Genomic DNA, 21326 nt, shown 5'->3' with positions numbered 1-21326 from the left:
TCAACACTTAATACCTACATTTACCCTTGATTTAAATAGGTTGTTTAAATATTCGATTTTCCGATACAAAACCAATAATTTATATTCGAAACAGAGCTTGTAATGTAAAAGTTTCTAGTTTTGCGACGTTGGTGGTTTTCGAGGGTATTCGAGGGTAATTTTGGGCAGGACTGAGGGTAATTTGCCAAAAAGGGATTGGCAACACTGCACTGCTCTATCCAGCCAGCTACAGCTAGCAGCAGCAGCTGTCAGTGGTGCCACTGCCAGTAAGTAACATAACCTAAAACCTAATTTTAAACTTTTATTCAGTAGGCCTAACTTGAACTTCCTAGTTCCTACGTAAACGTAAAACGTAACCAGTAAAAGACGATACAGGATACTAGATCAAAAGTGTAGTTATTTATTAGTGAAATACAATCCTATGGGTATAATTTTGCAGAACTAGGCAATACCATTGACTATGGCTATACTCAAGTCATTTTCTTTTAAATCGTCTAGTAAAAGGTAACTTATGTGTAAAGTTTGAGGAAATTGTAGCAAGTAAACTTAAGTAGTTTTTAACAGATAGAAATATGCTATCGTCTTAAGTCTAAGTAGGCGAAACAATATGCCCATTAAACAATTCTGTTGATGTCATGATTCATCAAGTCGTGTATAGTTTCATTTGCATCCCTCACTTTAAAATGAGAATAGTCGTCAGCATACAAATGAAACTTTGCATGGAACTGTACTGATGTCATTGATTTAAATCTGAAAAGCAAAGGACCAAGAATTAAACCCTGGGGAACTCCACAGGGAACATGTCCCCTGTCGGACGTCAAATCGTAATGACACACACACTGCTTTAGGCTCTGAAGATATGATCTCATCCATTTTAGTGAATTGTCAGAGAAACCTAAGAGTTGGAGTGAGTTGGAGTTTGGCTACAAGAATGCTATGATTTACGGTATCGAAGGATTTATACTGAAGTTAGGCCTATAGCCTTCAAAACATCGATTTGCAATATTGGCTTGAAGTTAAATTAACCCTCCGAGTGTTATTTGTCGCTGCAGCGACACATAACACTTTGTGTAGTGTTTTATGTCGCTGCAGCGACTCACAAACACTGTTTACGGCAAAGGCTCTATGACTGACAAAATCGGATTGAACTGGATCGAGTTAGGTATCGTTCTTTTCGTTAGATTCTGAGCTTTCTCCAGAGGTCTGTCTCTAAGCTTTTTATGTTCTCTGAGCCGATCGTAATTGTAGCAGACAGCTGACGTGCGTATTTGTAAACAGCTAGGTTACCCTCAGACCGATGACTGATGTGTTTTATTACGTTTATCATTGTTTTAGTGTTAAAAATCAAAAGTAGTGATATACGTGGTGCATTATAAGAAGATTTAAGTGATTTTGAAGGGCTGGTTGATGATCCTGAAGAAGTAGGTAGGCTAGTGATATTGATGTAAATTATCAGCCTATGGTTAGGTCCTAGCTATGGTTAGGCTATGCATTCTTAGCTAAACGCTATGTACTGAAATCTGTTTTTTGCCCATAACTTATTTATTTGCAAATCTACTTCCTTATATTATTATATATTTGTAATCCTCATACAATTTAGAACAAAGTGGCTATTTCCAAATATTTATAGGCCTATAATTTATACAATTTCATTGAGCGCGAACTTATTTTTTTTTGAAAATTTTCCAAAATATTTTTTTTACCTAAAATTTTTTTTGAAACAAATGTTCCTTATGTTCTATGTATAATATTGAAGCCCATGATTTTCCAAACAAAATGGTATATAGAACAGTATAATTAACATTGTTTTCAAGCTTCTCAGATCCGTTTTAATAAAACCTTGCAAATGAGCAAAAAAATAGGCAGACATTAAGGCCAAAACAAGGGACACTCGGAGGGTTAAGCTTGAGTGATGGAATTTGGCAAGTGGCGTAACTCTGTTAAATGGTTCTGAACTATTGTACCATTTGCTTGTGATGAAACTGATAAAAAATAATCATTTAAATGGTTTAAAGGAATTGATATGGGAACAATGTTAACTTGCTTTACAAATCCAAAACGTTTTAGATTACGCCAGCAAACAGCAGAGGATTGCTTTCCTTCAGAAAACAATCTATGAAAAAATTGGAGTAGAGCATTACAAAAATGTTGTTTTACTTGATTTCTAAGCTGGCGATAGCGGGCCATGAGCCCTTGATCCCTAGTTCTTTTGGCTCTGCGATGGACTGAGTCCCACCGAACCATTACACCAATGATCTCATCATTAATCCAAGGAACGGATCGACTTTTACTAACCCTACAATTGGAGGGTTTGGTTGACAATTGGAGCGCTTTTATCATATAATTTTCAAATGGTTTCATTAAGTGAATCGACCATATCATCAACTGTCAGTATGCATGGAGTGCCAAGACATTAAATTTACATCAGACAAAAAATTTTCTTCATACAAATTTATAAAATCTCTGTAAGAGATAAGTTTTTGTTTGGGCTTGGGAGCTCTCGTGGCAAGGGCACGATAAATAAAGTCATGTAGAGAAATGGCAGGGACTGGAAGCTGGCCATGGTAGACTGAAAGTTCGGGATCACTTAAAATAATAAGTTCTAGTAATATATCAGCTTCAGCACTAGCAGTCTGATGGGTCGGGTCCAGAGGTAACTTAGTATCGTCATGTTGCAAGAGTCAAACATGTTTGTCTGCAATCGTAACATCCAGGTTTGAGTAAGTCACCCATGATCAATACACGACTGTAGCTCAATGGCGACGCCGCCACCTGTTTTTCCTAAGTGATCGTTTCTGAAAACGGAATAACCAGGCAGTGCAATCAACCCAGACGAAATACTCGGCTCAACCAAGTCTCTAAAACTGCAATAATTTCAAAATTTAGAGTCCGAAATATTGATCTGACTTCGTCAATACGTTTTGTGAGGGATTGAGCATTGATGTGAGCAGCTTTGAATTGTTTGGCAAAGGGAGCGAGGTTGTTGATAAGGACCTGGGCGTTATCAGTAGGGAGAGGGAGGGCTTGGGAGGGGTGACTGAGGTGACGTTGTTCAGGTATCCTGGACCTGATATGGCGTCGATGTGACATGACATATGTTGTTATTCAAAAAGTCTTGGGAATTGAAGGGTGCCATTATCAGTTAGCCCACATTTTTTAGGAACACCACACCTAGAAAACCAAGCCCTTAATCTATTTACAAGAGCAGCAGTTGTCTTACGGTCTATTACTTTGATCTCGACCCATTTTGAGTAAGCATCGATTCCTACTAAATAGAATCGGTTATCGAATGGGCCCGCAAAGTCGAGATGAATTCGCTCCCAAGGGTCACTTGGCACATTCCAAGGATATAGAGGTACTTCTGTGTCAAATGATCTGTTACTCTGGCAAGGCTGGCATCTATGGATGTAACTCAACATCCTTATTCAGATTAGGCCAGGATAACCAAGATGTCGTTTGTGGAGTTCTTTCAATATGTTTTCTCTCAAAATCTGTTGCACCACAATTCCTCCACAATGTCAGCTCTTCTCTCTTATTCCAACATGGTTTCATGGATGGTGGCAACTATCCTGTTTCGTTTGGCCAACCATGTTCCAGGTAGTCCATAAGTTTCTTCGTATTTGGGTCTTTCTCAAACTACAGTACAAGTTCATGATTTGGATAAACTACGTAAATTTTCTCCTAAACCAATGCTCGAATTTCTCTCTCGTCTGGATCCAATACTTCTTTTGTCTTGAGTGAAAACCGAGACAAAAAATCAATCAAACGATTATCCTGTCCTGTGGAAAATGAAAATCTGCTCATTCTATCTTGTATACAAGACATATTACTACAATCAATTACACTCTTATACTGTGACTGATCTGTTTTCCTTGAAATTTTCTTGTTGCCAATAAAGATTAATAAAATAATAAAAACATATTTTAACTAAACTCAATCAACAACATTTATTTTCAAAAACAACAAACCAAATAGCAGATGATTCATAACTTGACATATCAGCTGATAACAATAATCCTACATTTATAATCCTTGCCGTTTCACCCACTTTTTCGATGATAGCTTTTAATATTTATTACATGGAAATAGTATATTACGTTACTAGTCCTGAAAATAAGTGTTTGACGGACGAGTGTGGTCGTTCCCATACGAGACGAATTCGAGTACGGGATAACCATACAAGTCCGGTAAACACATTTCGGACGAGTGACGTACGATAGTTTACGCCATACTACTTAATCTGTACAAGAGCTTTATTACCACCAACTAAAGGACTAAAAATCACTAGTTAAAACCTCTAAGAGAGGTTATGTTTTTGTTTATAACTGCTCATTGCCACCCAAATACAGTATAATCAGCTGATTGGCGTCCGGTAAAACTCATTACAGTACAGTAGTACGCAATGAAACCACATTTGATTAAGCTGGCAGCAAACAGCTGTTTTCTGGACTAAATACTTGCATGGGAAGTTCGTCAAAATAGTGTAGTGTGGCGTAAAAATAATTACATATTCACATTCTGCATAAAATTCTGCACAATTTAAATACCTTAAATTGGTGATTTGATTTAAAAAATGGTTTGTAGTTTTTCCAATTTTTTTTATTTATTTGATTTTTCCATGGAAAACGACGGTCATTTTTGAATTCAGGACGTTATTTATCATCATAAAAGTGTAAAAAATACTATTTTAACGTGACGTCTGTAAACGATGTAATTACTCCGGGATTATATAAATTGTCTAAAAAGAGGCCAGTGGTTAAGTTTATAGGCTATTTAAACATAAATACTTTATTCGGTACCTTGAATCCAATTAATATGTAGAGAGGAAGGCAACAGCTTGATCAATGGCGTTGCGTCGCGGCGTCGTTATAGTTTTTAACAGAGTCACGGGAAAAAAACTAAATATCTGAAATATTGCACATAGATGCGCACACACTGTCTTGAAATAGATTTTGAAGCACTTTGCTGAAACACTGGCTTTCAAATTAGTTTGTATTCACAATGGAGGGAGGGTACAGTTTTGCAGGGAACCTGCGCTATATTATTGGTTTAAATATTGATATGGGCTGTAGCCAGTGCTTGATTTGTGGAGGAACGCGGCAGAATAGAGTTCCGGTACCTCTCTTTCAGAAAAACAATAACTGGATCGATAGCTAAGCTGTCTAATGTAAAGATTTTAAATCCTGTCTTGGTTCAGGAGTTTGTGGCTAAGCTGGCTTAAATAACATGTTTAGTATACCACACATCCTTTACTGTGACGTAGCCTACTGATAATAAGAAGACATGGTCCCCTTTTACCTATCGTAATCGTATCTGTATTTGATAAATATTGTTATAAATATAAAAAGGTAGGTACTGTACTAACAGTGGCGGTGCTAGGACCTCGTAAAGCGAGGGAGCTAATGAGGATAATCTACACCAGGAGGGGGGTACGGGCTATTTTTAAAGGCGATTGGTGACTTAAAGCCATTTTTAACGTTGGTGTATATGTAGCATCAGCATTATAGTATCTCCTGTTCCTCATCACTAGTGGCGAGAACCTCTTGTGCGGAGGAGTGGGTGGCGTGACGTCACTCTACTCTTGAGGGAACACCATTACCGCAACGAGACACTTAGATTCCATCGGTGTTCGCGGCGTAGTTGCTAGTGTCTCAGACTAGTAACCGAAGGGTCTCCGGTTCGAATCTCGCCGGCGACACTAACTTTTTGTCCAAGATTATGCTTATTTTTTTACTTTTAACTTTATTTTTTAAGAACTATTTTTTTAAAATTAGTAAACCTTCATTTGATTTGTATTTTATATTTTTTATATTATCAGCAAGTTTGTTTAGTTCAGTTAGGTTATGACGGTAAAATTTTTTTAATAAAAAAAATTAAGATTTATTTTATACAGTAATTAAAAATTATAAGTAAACCTTCATTCGATTTTTATTTTAACTTATATTTTATTTTAAATATTATCAGCAAGTCTGGTTGGTTAGGTTAGGTTAAGACAGTTAAATTTTATAATAAAAAAATTTAAGTTAGAATTAATTTTATAGTTAAAGATTTGTTAAAATAATTTTATATTTTAAAATTATTTTGTAATTAAAAAGTTAATTTTTCTAACTAAAAAATTATAAAATAAATTTAAAGATTTTCTTAAATTGGCGTGAGGGGCTCTCCCACAATCCCCCACCCCTTCGCACAAGAGGCTCTTGCCACTAGTGATGAGGAACGTGAGATGCTAGTGCATCGGCATGCCTATTTCCATGGTAATAACAGGAATAACAAACTTGTTAACATAAACATTGCACATGTACACTCCTCTGGTGCAACAGCTGTCTCGGTATGCTGGGTCTGCGACATCGCCACTTTTGTTTCACCACAGCCTTGTATCAGAGGAGGCTATGTCTGTAGCTACCATTTTTCTCTGTGCATTAGATAATTTACTATATTCTGTAGTTTAAAGTTACCCTACAAACATACTTAATCTTTTTGTGTTAACATTCATCACAACCAATAGGTAGTTAATAAGAGTTTCGCTTTGCTTCGTTCAATAAACACAAAGAAGCATCCGCCAAACTAAGTTAACACAATGAGCATCAAAATATATATAATACTAGCTGACCCGGCGAACTTCGTATCGCCTAAGTTATAGGTTTCCCCTAAGACAGACCGATGGAAAGAAAGTACCGTTACGTTTAATTTTCAAGATGATCTCGTTCGCATCGCTCAATCACGTCCTGGTTGAAGTTCGTTCGCTACGCTCACTCACCTTTGGGTTGGAGCTCGTTCGCTACGCTCACTCACCTTAAGGTTGGAGCTCGTTCGCTGCGCTCACTTGCCTTCAGGTTAGCTCGTTCGCTACGCTAACTCGCCTCCAGGTTGAAGTTCGTTCGCTACGCTCACTCACCTTTTGGTTGCAAATTAGCTGTTGTCATAAATGTAAAAGAAATAATAGTGCTGCACCCTGTTGGTAATCCTTGTAACTTTAATGCTATTGAACATCATAGAACAGAACCAACTTGTTTAATTGAAACAGCTGTTAAGATTCATTAATTCCATTTCTCATAAGGTTAACATGGGAAACTCCAGAGCCACTGGGGCGGAGCCCTTTTAAGAATTTTGAAACGGGAAATAGTTTACGTCCGATTCGCATACCTACAGAATTTACTCACCAAATTTCATAACGATCGGTGAAGTCGTTCCGGAGGAGTTTGCAGACAAACACTGTGACACGAGAATTTTATATATTAGATTTATGCATTAGTCTGTGTACCAGTTGGTAAATCAACAACCGTGACAACTGTGGATGGATGTTATTCCTTCGCATTCCATTGACTGCTTTTTACAAATAGGCCTACTAATGTATTTTGTAGGCCTACTTACCTGACTTGCTCTTTTTTTCTCTGTTATGAACCATGCACATGTCAAATTTCCTTTGAGATTATTTAATATTGTAGATTAGTAAAAATTGTCCCTTAACAGCAGTCTTCTTGAAAACGTTATAGTGAAGTGTCTGTTTGGAATGTTGAAAACTTTAATACTTGTTTAGAAGCAATAAAATGAGACACAAAACAAAGCTTTAAACATCTATATAAGTATAGTATCGGCGTCATTATAACCCATGAAAACTGCACCCGACAAGTGCTGTAATTAGGTTACAAATTGCTTTAGAAAGAATACTATTAAGTGTTCAGTTTATTAGAATTTATAGAGCAGTCTTGGATTATTCAAACTGGATCGATAGCTAAGATGTCTAATGTAAAGATTTTAAATCCTGTCTTGGTTCAGGAGTTTGTGGCTAAGCTGGCTTAAATAACATGTTTAGTATACAAGACATCCGGGATCATCCTTTACTGTGACGTAGCCTACTGATAATAAGAAGAAATGGACCCCTTTTACCTATCGTAATTGTATCTGTATTCATTTAAGTTTTAGAAAATTAATAATGTATAGGCTGCGATAACATTTAAACTAAACAGTCAGATTTATATCAATCGACTGACACTTATGTTCTTTTGAGGGTCAAGAAAATTAAAAAGGCTTTTGATAGTAGGTAAATATTTATATTATTATTGCAGTCTGTTCGGTATTCATATTTTTAGAGTATTTAGAAATTAATCATTATGTTAATTAAGTCACTGGTTAATTAATCATGCTAATGTGTATATAAATCACCACATTTATTGTAATATTATTTAGTCTCAGTAACAATTTATTGTAAATAGACTCCCGCTTTCAATATTCAAATGAGATTGCTAAGCCTGCTCGAATTTCCCGCCACAGTAAGGCCTATTTTCCTGTACTACATACCCATGAATCACCTGACGCCGTGTTTGCTTCAATCGCATTTCCTATTGGCCATCGAATTCCTAGACCCCTCTAAACCGCAATTGCATTTTTCAAAGTGAAATCGGTGATCGGCGTCTGTCTGTCCACGGTCGGCGTCCATAACTCACGGTGTATTCCGTTTCTCGTATCTCGGGACATTAATTGCCCATTTTACCTCTCTTAAGCGTATTTTTAGGCTATAGATTAATTATATCTGGCCTCCCTCTCCTCTATAGTACATTTAACTATATATACATTTTAATTTCCCCCTTTTGTTTGTGATTAAATTACTTAAATTGTGATCTAGTGCTTTCAGACTCTTCAAACCTCAAGACAGTGTGTGCGCGTCCGTGTATTACTTCTAGACTTTCCGTACGTTTTCACCGCGACTTCCGCGTATTAGTGAGCTCTTTGTGATTATGAACTTGGGTGCGTTGCGTTCTCCAAAATTCTACAAAACAGAAGCACTCGGTCTAAGGACTCCGCCATCCGCCATCGCTCCACCATAGACGACGCCGCTGCCATACTCTCCACCTTTGGATAATTGGACTCAAGGTACAACTTTAAAGTTTTGTGTGTGTTTTAATTAGACTCTAAAACTAATCTCATTTGCCCCTCACAAGACATTTTATTCCATCTCGGGACCTCAGTGCCCTTCAAATTGCAGATTCGCCATTTTCTATAATTTAATTATTTTTCTCTTGAACTATTAATTAGTTCTGGTCCTTCGAGTTATTAATTATTTTCATTTTCACCCATTACGCCCCCAACATTTGGTCCAACGAGCCGGATTCATTGTCTAAAGTCCTGTGGTAATTAATTTCAGCCAATTTTCATCATCAACCATATTTTTAGCGATCTGCAATTTTCAATTTTCGCCATATTGGTAAAATATCGGCTCGCGTTCGTTCCGTTCGTGGGCGTGGTTTAGCAATCTCTCTCCACTCGCGCGTCTGCGCAGGTCACAATCATGTACAATTTGCTGTTCTCTCTAGTAGTAGACAATTTTTCCCTACTTGGCTTTTTTATCCCGAAAACGGGATTTAGTTTTAGTTGCGGGATTTAGTCGCGTGCAGACGGCAGACACTAGTAGCAGACGCATATCTCACACTCACTGTACAGCGTTTGTTGTTGTTTACATTTTCTCATTTAAGGTGTATTGTGTAATAAGGTTGATTGATATTATTAATAACCAACTATTAGGTTATTATTAGGTATTTACTATTATTCTTTGAATCAATATTGCTCTTTTGAATATCATACTAAATAAACAATAATTTGTCATTGTTATTTAACATTGTTTATGCTTTCTGAATTTTGATTTTAAATGAAGTAAAGTTAAATTAGTTTATCTCTGTAATTTTGGTTGACAAACGTGCGATATTATATTTAAGGTAATTTTATCTTGTCAATTAACATTTTAATAAATAGTTCAAAATAACCGTTTTTACTGGTTCTTATTACTAGTGTTGTACATATAAACAAAACTGTTAGCTAGCGTATTTGTATTGTGATTCATATTTCATTGATGGTTATAATTTTATGTTCCTTTCTCATTTATTAGGGTAATAACTTACTCTTTATGTTGCAATTCTTGTTTACTAAGGATTATTCTACACTGTTTCATTAATGAGGCCTACTCTCATTAAACTTATTTAGATCCATTTATTATTTTTGTAAATAACGGTGAACTTTCATGTGACTCATTCATTTGTTCTATCATATCTCTTGTTTTATTGTGCATTATTATTACCGTACTTGAATACTTTCAACTAAACTCAATTGTTGATTTATGGTTTGAAAATCGAATTAAACCTGCCACACTCATTTAAAAATATTTTATTGCTATTTAACGTGTTGATAACTTAGTGTTTTTCACTATTTGCCTCAATTAAGCTACAAAGTAGGTGGATATATGTTTTAGATATTTATAATATTTTATCTCTATATTATTCAGCGGACAATTAATTACTACATTGTTAAGCTAATACCATTCATAGGCCTAGCTACAAGCCTTTTGTGTACCCATAACTTCCATTTTCGTGTGAATACTTTCAAGTGAACACTTCACAATGCCTCCTAAAGCATCTGATTTTAAGTCCGCAATCTACACCCGTTCTACGGCGCTGATTAAATCACGTTTTGAAAAACTTAAGGCTACAGTAGATGAATTATCAACTCAAATCGACCCTCTAACACCATTACAACTTAAGAAATTATCCGCTTACGCGTTGGAAATAAAAAAGAAACGCAGTGAATTTGAAAATAACCTTCAACGTGCCTTCGTTCTGGAAGATGAAGGGATCGATGATAAGACTCTTTCCAATGATCAAGATGCTATTGAAGACATGTTCTCTCACATTCAAGCTACGATTGAAACTCTGGTTCCCTCAGAACCACCAAAAACCCCTTCCGCGTTCAGTGAATCGTTTTCTGTTTCAGAAACTCATCCAAGCTCACAAGTACGATTACCTAAACTGGACTTACAAAAATTCTCTGGCGATCCATTAACGTGGACAAGTTTTATCAATCTTTTTGACACTGCAATCCACCGTAATGCTTCATTATCCTCTGTTATGAAATTCCAGTACTTACTCTCTGTCTTAAATGGAGAGCCTCTCAATTTAATAAGGAGTTTAAATCTCACCGCTCCTAATTATCTAGTCGCCTATGAATTGTTACGTGACAGATATCACAACAATCGAAGATTGCAATCATTGCATCTTAACCAATTGTTGGACCTGCCAAACATTACGGCAACTTCACTCAAAGGTTTGCGCCAATTTGTAAACCTGTTTACGGAACACACACAAGCTCTTAAGGCATTAAATTGTGACGTTAGTGACAACAACCCCCTATTGTCCGCACTCCTTTTGCGTAAAATGGACCAGGAACTACGTAAAAAACTTGAATCGTTCCGTTCCAGTCAAACCGAAGATCCAGTTACTCATTCATTACCAGAAATTGGTGAAATAATAAAATTTCTTAACCAAGAATGTTCGCAGACAGAAGATGCTAACATACATAACATGTCATCGGCCCACAGAAGCGTTCAACCTTCACCTCACAAAACCATACCAAAAAAGGTGCATTTCCGGTCTGACGTAGGCCTAGCCATGGTAGCTACTTCGAGATCTAATGCTCCCCCCTCTCATAGCTCTCAGACTAAAAATAGTCCTGTCAATAACAAATGTTTTGTTTGTAACAAAAATGATCACAAAGTTTACACTTGTGACGTATTTCAAAATAAATCTCCTCGAGAGCGACACGCCATTGTTAAAAAACATAATCGTTGTTTTTCTTGCTTGGGTGAACATAGCTCCAAAGAATGCCGCTCTCAGTTCACTTGTCGCACATGTAAACAGCGACACCACTCTCTCTTACACCTTGGTGATAATAATCAAACCTCTCAGATGTCTTTTCGACCTCAAGGTCAAAGAACTTCCCCGACCACTTCAGGTCCATCTCACACTCAGACTGGTGATGTTAATTCACAAGCCTCTATCTCCGCCACTGTCGCGGATGTAAGCAATTATTCTGCCCAAAATAACTCATGTACGACTTCGGGTAATTATACTGTATTACTCGGCACCGCCTTGGTCAAGTTGACTTCCCCTCAGGGTATCTCTCATGTGTTTCGTGCTCTACTAGATACTGGCAGTATGTGTGATCTGCTCTCAGAACGCGCTGCGAATCTCCTGAATATAAAACGCCAGTCTTCTCAACTCAAAATATCTGGTCTTTCTCAAATGGCTTCCTGTACTAAAGGGTCAACTTACTTGAATCTTGAAACTCTCTCAGGTCGAGTAATAGCCACTGACCATCAATTCCATATTCTTGATAAGATTTCCGTCGACTTACCTCGCTCCCCTATATCACCGGAAGTGCTAACAAAAATCAAGCCCTATGTTCTAGCTGATCCTACTTTTCACTTGCCTGGTGGCATTGACGTGCTTATAGGTAGTTCTCTGCTACCCCTCCTCTGGACTCATGAAAGTTACTCCCTCGGCACGCACATGCCTCATGTGATAGGTACTCATCTTGGCTTTATTCTGATGGGTAAAGCTCCCTGTGCAACTAACTCGGAACCCGTGTCAGGTTTTGCAATCTCTCTTCTCTCTGTTAGTGATAATTCACTACACTCTTCCCTGCAACGTTTTTGGCAACAGGAGGAACCCCCTCACTTCCAGGTTAAGTCACAGGAAGAGCTTCTTTGTGATGAATACTATAAAAAATCACACTCTCGTGATCAATCAGGTCGTTATGTTGTGCGACTTCCGTTCAAGACGGACCCCTCCATTCTAGGCCAATCTAGGCCCATTGCTGAAAAGCGCTTGTTGTCTATTGAGCAGAAATTTAAAGCTCAACCCCATTTTTCACACTTGTATAAGACGTTCATGTCTGAATATCAAACTCTTGGCCATATGACAAAACTAGATTTTGTTGAAGACATACACCCACACTACTTCCTACCTCATCATGGGGTACTGAAGGACTCTAGCACGACCAATTTAAGGACAGTGTTTGACGCCAGTAGCAAAACCAGTTCCGGTCACTCCTTAAACGATATTCTTTTGACAGGACGTAAATTACAAACTGACATTTGTGACGTAATTTTGAACTTCCGCTCTCATAAAATTGTGTTTTCATGTGACATTCGGCAAATGTACCGCCAAATACAAGTGCACCCTGACGATCAAAAGTTTCAACTGATTATGTGGCGTGACGACCCTTCAAAGGAAATCTCTACGTTTCAACTTACTACCGTCACCTACGGCATGAACAGCTCCCCCTACCTTGCTATTAAAACTTTAATGCAGTTAGCGGAAGACGAAGGTGATGCCTTCCCTCAGGCTTCTCACTCTCTACGTCATCACACCTACGTGGACGACATTATCACGGGTGCTGACTCCGTTGAGGCTGCTCTTGAACTACAGGACCAACTTATCCAACTTCTACATCGTGGTGGCTTTGAACTTCGCAAGTGGGCCTCCAACTCCTCTGCTCTTCTAGAAAAATTTCCTTCGGAACATCTAGAGACTCCAAGTTTCCTGCAAGACGCTCAGCTTCCCCAGTACTCCATCCTAGGTCTCCATTGGTCTCCTGAAGAAGACTGTTTCTGTTACGCTTTCAACCCCCCGTCTGAAAAGCTGACTAAGCGCTCCGTGCTCAGCTTTATTGCCAAACTATATGACCCCTGTGGATTTTTGTCCCCATTAATCATGGTAGCAAAATGCTTCATGCAATTACTATGGACTCAAGGTCTTGATTGGGACGACCCTCTCCCTTCTGATCTCGCACATAAGTGGCATGTGTTCACTAGTAACACTAAAGACCACCTCGGTCAAATTAAGATCTCCCGAGCATTTCCGCTCGCTCACTCCTCTGATATCGAGCTTCACGGTTTCTGTGATGCATCGGAATGCGGTTATGCCGCGGTAGTGTATTTCCGGTGTGAATTTAGTGACAAAACAGTCATTGTGAAACAAATATTGTCTAAGACTCGTGTTGCCCCGTTAAAAAAGGTAACTTTACCCCGCTTGGAATTGTGTGCAGCTCACCTCTTATCAAAACTAGTGCATTATTGTGAAAATCAATTTAACTCTCTTACTATGAATACCACTGTATTGTGGAGTGACTCATCTGTAGTTCTTACTTGGCTACAAACCCCTCCATACAGACTAAAGACCTTTGTGGCTAATCGTGTAGCCCAAGTGCAAGAAATCATTCCCAGTTATCAGTGGCGGCACATAAAAGGGACGGAAAACCCCGCTGATTGTGCCTCACGAGGAATTCTAGCCTCATCTCTCATTGACCATCCCTTATGGTGGACTGGCCCACCATGGTTACAGCTCCCTGCGGCCAACTGGCCCCCCTCATGTTTTTCGCCGTCTGAACTCACTCCCACGGACGAAATTAAAGAAACTCCTCTTAGTGTACTTAGTGCAACAGTCGCCCCTTCGGAATGGGACTTATTGTCTAAATATTCATCTTGGTTGAAACTAACCCGTGTGCTAGCTTATGTACTACGATTCATAAACTATTCCAGGTCTAAAAACAAACTCTCTGGACACTTAAAACTCAGTGAATTAAATCTAGCGGAAGTGACAATTTTTAAACTAGTGCAAAAACTCCATTTCAGTGCGGATATTAAATTATTGAACAAAGGCTCAATATGTTCTGCACAATTACAGAAACTCACCCCCTTCCTCGACCCTAATGGTCTCATACGCGTCGGTGGCCGATTGTCACATTGTTCGCTTGCTCATGACATACGTCACCCTATTGTTCTACCCAAGTCTCATACTGTAGTGAATTTGCTTATAGACTTTTACCACCAGGTACACTTGCACTCAGGTCCGCAACTAACTCAATCACTACTCGCCCGAAAAGTGTGGATTCTATCGGCCAGGAGCGTTATCCGCTCGCGCATATTTAAGTGTCTTGTGTGCTTTAAAAATAAACCACGAAACAAAATCCCTCTAATGGGTGATTTACCTGCTCATCGGGTCAATCCTACTCGTCCACTCTCATCTACAGGCGTAGATTACGCCGGACCATTTAGTGTTCGCGTTTGCAGTCTCAAAGCTCTTAGACAGATTAAGGTCTATTTGTGTATTTTTATCTGCATGGCTACCAAAGCTATTCATATAGAGGTAGTCACCGATCTTACCACCTCAGGCTTCATTGCCGCTCTCACACGTTTTGTGTCGAGACGCGGACTCTGTTCCGATCTGTATTCTGACTGCGGAACCAACTTTGTTGGTGCAAACTCGGAATTACGCAAGGTAATCCGTGAAACCATCCTTACACCTGATTCGCACGACAAAATTGTTCATTTCACCACCCCCAAAGGAATTAACTTCCATTTCAACCCCCCCTCTGCACCTCATCAAGGTGGCTTATGGGAAAGTGCCGTTAAAAGTGCAAAATACCATCTGAAACGGGTAATTGGTGAAACCATTTTAACTTTAACCCAATTTCAAACTTTGTCCATTCAAGTAGAGGCAATGCTAAACTCGCGCCCTCTTACAGCTCTTAGTTCAGACCCTTCCGAAATTTCTGTGCTGACCCCTGGACATTTCCTCATCGGAGCTCCATTAGTTGCCCTGCCGGAACCTCACCTGTCTGAAGTGCCCTTCAATCGTCTTCGTCAGTGGCAGCTTGTCCAGGCTTTTCACCAGCGTCTCTGGAGGCGTTGGCAGCTTGAATATCTCCACTCCCTCCAGCAGCGATCCAAGTGGACCACCCCTCATGAGAATTTGAAGACCGGAGACTTGGTGCTCATTCACTCCAATTCACCTCCACTCACCTGGCCTCTTGGACGCATCGTCTCCACTCACCCTGGTGCTGATGGAACAGTTCGAGTCGTCACAGTGAAGACAGCTTCTGGGACTTTCACACGGCCTGTTCACAAGGTCTTCCCTCTGCCATGCAATGAAGACTAAGTCCAAGAAACCTACTCTATGTACATATTAGATTTAAGTGTGGTTTACGTTTGCTCTTGTGTTTTTTAATTAATTGTCTGTTGAAGCTGTAATGCTTCAAGGGGGCCGGAATGTTCGGTATTCATATTTTTAGAGTATTTAGAAATTAATCATTATGTTAATTAAGTCACTGGTTAATTAATCATGCTAATGTGTATATAAATCACCACATTTATTGTAATATTATTTAGTCTCAGTAACAATTTATTGTAAATAGACTCCCGCTTTCAATATTCAAATGAGATTGCTAAGCCTGCTCGAATTTCCCGCCACAGTAAGGCCTATTTTCCTGTACTACATACCCATGAATCACCTGACGCCGTGTTTGCTTCAATCGCATTTCCTATTGGCCATCGAATTCCTAGACCCCTCTAAACCGCAATTGCATTTTTCAAAGTGAAATCGGTGATCGGCGTCTGTCTGTCCACGGTCGGCGTCCATAACTCACGGTGTATTCCGTTTCTCGTATCTCGGGACATTAATTGCCCATTTTACCTCTCTTAAGCGTATTTTTAGGCTATAGATTAATTATATCTGGCCTCCCTCTCCTCTATAGTACATTTAACTATATATACATTTTAATTTCCCCCTTTTGTTTGTGATTAAATTACTTAAATTGTGATCTAGTGCTTTCAGACTCTTCAAACCTCAAGACAGTGTGTGCGCGTCCGTGTATTACTTCTAGACTTTCCGTACGTTTTCACCGCGACTTCCGCGTATTAGTGAGCTCTTTGTGATTATGAACTTGGGTGCGTTGCGTTCTCCAAAATTCTACAAAACAGAAGCACTCGGTCTAAGGACTCCGCCATCCGCCATCGCTCCACCATAGACGACGCCGCTGCCATACTCTCCACCTTTGGATAATTGGACTCAAGGTACAACTTTAAAGTTTTGTGTGTGTTTTAATTAGACTCTAAAACTAATCTCATTTGCCCCTCACAAGACATTTTATTCCATCTCGGGACCTCAGTGCCCTTCAAATTGCAGATTCGCCATTTTCTATAATTTAATTATTTTTCTCTTGAACTATTAATTAGTTCTGGTCCTTCGAGTTATTAATTATTTTCATTTTCACCCATTACGCCCCCAACACAGTCTTTGTAATGAAACAGCAAAGTACGACGGTGTTAATTTTTACCTTTCTAATAAGGTGTGGTTTTAACAGACTTTGTTTGTTTCAGCTTGTCCTGATTTTGGTTGATTCCACTGTTACTGATGAGAAGATATCTATTCTTGCGTGAGTTACAAAATGTCTGAGTTGATAGAATTGTTTGTTTCAATTGGATTAAAAGAACAAAAGGCCAAAGAAACAGTAAAAAATGTAGTTGTTTCGAATAACTTAAAGAAATGTATTGAAGAAGCAAACAAAATAAGAATTGCTAATGCAGAAGATGGAACACTATTGTACCATTTAGCCTCCAAGGTAAAACCTCAAGTCGCAGAAAACATTCCTCTGCTTGTGAAATGGATAATGGAAAAGAAATTGAGTTCACCTCAAAGATTAGATGCAGCCTTAGAGTTTTTGTTATCAAATGCTGCAGGCAAGGTAAATGTAGATGCTCTGAAAGATGCTTGTGGAGTTGGAGTGACTATAACACCTGAACAAATCGAGAAAGCAGTTGAAGATATAATAAATGAACATAAAAATGAGTTGATGGAAAAACGCTACAGATTCAATTCTGGAATCATAATGATGGCTGTTAATACCAAGTTAAAGTGGGCAGATGGCAAAGCAGTGAAGAATGAAGTCGATTTACAAATATTAGATTTGCTTGGGCCTAAAACTGAAGAAGATTTAGTTCCTAAAAAAGGTGCCAAAGGCAATAATGTCATCAAGGTAAAAATCGAAAAGAAGGACACTAAAGAAAAACCAATCAAAGAGTCGGTCAAACAAAATGGTGTTGAAACGCATAATACTGTGTCCATAAATGATGTGTTAAGTAATTTAAACTTTCATAATCCTGGAGAGAACTATAAAACTGATGGATATGTTGTCACACCTAATACAACGAAACATATGCAGGAACACTTGAAGATAACTGGTGGTCAAGTACGGACTAGATTCCCTCCTGAACCGAACGGTATTTTGCATATAGGCCATGCTAAAGCCATAAATATCAATTTCGGCTATGCAGCAGTCAATAGTGGCATCTGTTTTCTGAGATACGATGATACAAACCCTGAAAAAGAAGAAGAAAAGTTCTTTGTTGGCATCAAGGACATGGTTGAATGGCTAGGTTATAAACCATTTAAAATTACCCATTCTTCAGACTACTTTGATCAGCTTTATGAATGGGCTATCGTACTGATTAGGAAAGGCCTAGCGTATGTGTGCCATCAAAAGGCAGAAGATATAAAAGGATTCAACCCACCACCTTCCCCTTGGAGAGATAGGCCAATGGAGGAGAATCTTCAGCTTTTCCAGGACATGAAGAATGGAAAGATAGATGAAGGTAAGGCAACTCTGAGGATGAAAGTTACATTAGAAGAAGGAAAGCAAGACCCTGTAGCATATAGGATTAAATTCTTACCTCATCATCGTACCGGAAATAAGTGGTGTATTTATCCAACCTACGATTACACACATTGCCTGTGCGACTCCATTGAACACATCACCCATTCTCTGTGTACCAAAGAGTTCCAAAACCGAAGATCATCGTATTACTGGCTGTGCAATGCCCTCGATATATACTGTCCTGTGCAGTGGGAGTACGGTAGATTAAATATGAACTATACAGTCGTGTCTAAAAGGAAGATTGCTAAACTGATCACGGAGAGGATTGTACGTGATTGGGACGATCCTCGTTTGTTCACATTAACTGCTCTGAGACGCAGGGGCTTTCCGCCAGAGGCAATCAACAGCTTTTGTGCTCGAATGGGAGTGACGGGAGCTCAGTCTGTAGTCGACCCGATGATGCTTGAGGCTTCAGTACGGGATGTTCTCAACGAAACTGCGCCTCGGGTCATGGTGGTGTTGAACCCTGTGAAACTGGTTATCAACAATTGTAACAAATCTAAAGTTAGTGTACCAGACTTCCCCAATGATCCCACTAAAGGATCACACGAAGTGACCTTAGATAAAGTTGTGTACATAGATGGTATGGATTTCAAAGAAAGTCCTGAAAAAGGATACAGGCGACTTGCACCGAACCAGACTGTTGGCTTAAAACACGCTGGTCTAGTTCTTACTGTGGAGAAAGTTGTAAAAACATCTGATGGAAATATCCTGGAGATTCAGGTGTCCGCTGAACCCGTTTCTGACTCTAACAAACCTAAAGCTTTCATCCAATGGGTGTCAGATCCAACCAGCATAGAAGTGCGTCTCTATGAGAGGCTATTCAATCACAAAAACCCTGAAGATACAACAGCTGTTCCTGGAGGTTTCTTATCTGATATTAATCCAGATTCCTTGAAAATTGAGACTGGGTACGCAGACAAATCAATTTTGACAGCAAAACATTTTGACAAGTTTCAGTTTGAAAGAATTGGATTTTTCTCAGTTGATCCTGATTCTTCAAGCGGTAATTTGGTTTTCAACAGAACTGTAACCCTAAAAGAAGATGCTGGAAAGTGTTAACCTTAACCTTGGAAGTTTATTTTTATATGTGTTAAATCCTTTTGTAGCTTTTAAAGCTCAAGCTGCTGCTAAATATTCATGGAAGAAGTATTTTGTTTTAAGGATTTTACTCTTTTAGTTCAGCTGAATAATTAAATGTTACTCTCTATTAACCTCCTATGATCTACAAGTATTATCTTGCAATATATTCATTATACTTACAGCAATATAATTTTTAAAATCTCCATCTTAATTACTACGAGCTTGTATTTAATATAACCCACTTGTATGTTAACAAAGCAACATCTAAATTCACAGCAAAGGACTACTAGTCAAATAACAGAATAAATAGAATTTAAAATTTGTAAATTACTATGTAAGAGGTAAAATAAAGTTATCACAGAAAACTGTAATCATGAAGAAAAGTATTCATATTCCTTGGTACATTATGTTGTATTTAGTTACTGCAGTGTTTTGCAAAGCAATCACTCAGTGTTTAAAAGCCATAAATGCATATCCATTAATGAAAGCTTTTTCAGTATTTATGATACTCTTACTTAATCTATTTCAATCATGTACCTAAATGTGACAGCTGGAGAGTGAGACAGACATATAAGCAATTACTGTGTAAGTTAAAATTAAAGAATTGTTCTGTACTGTTAATCCAAAATCAGCCACTGATTCTTTGATCCCATCTACTGTATTTTACCACTTAAAAGACTAATTATAACTATGTGCCTGTGAGAATTGCCAGATTTGTCTCTAGAGTTTTAGATTGGACAGACTACCGATATTCATAAACCTAATAATTATCTCAAATTAATATGTTCTATGCCTTTCAGAATGAGTATTGGAAAACAGGATTGGCACCTTTTTGGAAATATAAACTCTAGGGGTGAGGATAAATAAATTGTATTATTATGCTTGTTTTACTTGTATATTATAAGTAGATAAATAGTTTATCCTGGTCATAAATTACTTATTTAGTTTGAAACATTTATTTTGGAATTTGTCATTTTTTAAAGGTATGTAACTTACTTGATAAAGAAAATACATATAAAGTTCTCATACAACATTGTTTATTTTTGTTTTAACAAACTTTTATTTTTGTTTTGTTTTAAAGAAACTTTTAATTCGATCAACCAAAAAAATTAATGTAAACAACTAAGGGATTAATGTAGGAAAAATAATTTTTCTCCATGATCTTCTTGGATGGAGGTGGACTTATTTTGATTTTGTTATACTTATATTTGATCAATAATGTAAAATTTTTACTATATGTAAACAATTATTGATTAGACTATCATTTAAAGAAATTTGTTATATTTTTTTGTTCTCGGAGCATTGTATGATAATTCTATTTATAAAACTGTATAATGATCATAACAAACTATTGTGATTTTGAAAAATAAACTTTTGGAATGTTTTGAAATTTTGTTTTAGCTGTTATTTCACCCTCTAAGACAAGCCTCAAGTAATGAGTTAAACAGTTCTGGACAAGACCCTACCATCCTAGGGTGTTACAAAAATATAGGATGAAGAATAAAAATGTAGTGGATAGCAGTTGTTACTGTTCAATACTGCCTAGGTGCAGTCTTGGGAAAATTCTTCATTCCTGATCCAACTACAGCATTACATGGAATGTAGCTTCCCTGTAATGAGTGGACTTTAGTAAATTGGTTTCATATTGTGAGTTGGTTTATTCCTGAAAGTATAAGTATCGCATAATGCTCGTGTGGAACTAAAACTCAAGATGATGAATCAACTATCGATCCATATTTTAGCCATTGGACTTCATTTTGACTTTCTTAGTAGAGTAGAAGAATCTTTCTTAGAGAAAGACTACAGATGGAGCTAGTGTAGTTCTAAAAATGCAATGTGTGTGTATTCACTGCAAACACTCCGAAAATAAGAAATAAGTGGTGCGACCACTACTTAAACTCTCCTTTAAATAAACAATATCAGAG

At 38.0% G+C, this 21326-nt stretch overlaps 1 protein-coding gene across 3 annotated transcripts; it reads left to right on the top strand.

Moving 5' to 3' along the window:
- Positions 1-207: 207 nt before the first annotated feature.
- On the top strand, positions 208-20791 carry LOC128994108 (probable glutamine--tRNA ligase). 3 transcript variants are annotated; one of them, XM_054418380.1, is made up of 2 exons: positions 208-266; positions 16985-20791. In XM_054418380.1, the coding sequence occupies exon 2, from the start codon at positions 17053-17055 to the stop codon at positions 19378-19380; it is 2328 nt and encodes a 775-aa protein (XP_054274355.1). In that variant the 5' UTR covers positions 208-266; positions 16985-17052; the 3' UTR covers positions 19381-20791. The 3 variants fall into 3 exon arrangements, with proteins under 3 accessions (XP_054274355.1, XP_054274354.1, XP_054274356.1); XM_054418379.1 differs by lacking the exon at positions 208-266 and adding an exon at positions 310-504; XM_054418381.1 differs by lacking the exon at positions 208-266 and adding an exon at positions 16463-16678.
- Positions 20792-21326: the final 535 nt, after the last annotated feature.

This window comes from Macrosteles quadrilineatus, unplaced genomic scaffold (genome assembly GCF_028750875.1).
Source record: "Macrosteles quadrilineatus isolate MER2022 unplaced genomic scaffold, UCM_ALF_1.0 Scaffold_5__1_contigs__length_97177068, whole genome shotgun sequence".
Lineage (NCBI taxonomy): Eukaryota > Metazoa > Arthropoda > Insecta > Hemiptera > Cicadellidae > Macrosteles > Macrosteles quadrilineatus.
Note: the sequence above shows the minus strand (reverse complement) of the source record. Positions and strands in the feature narration are given on the sequence as shown.

Coding starts and splice junctions, on each gene's coding strand:
- LOC128994108 (XM_054418380.1), top strand. CDS start 17,053: ATGTCTGAGTTGATAGAATTGTTTGTTTCAATTGGATTAAAAGAACAA.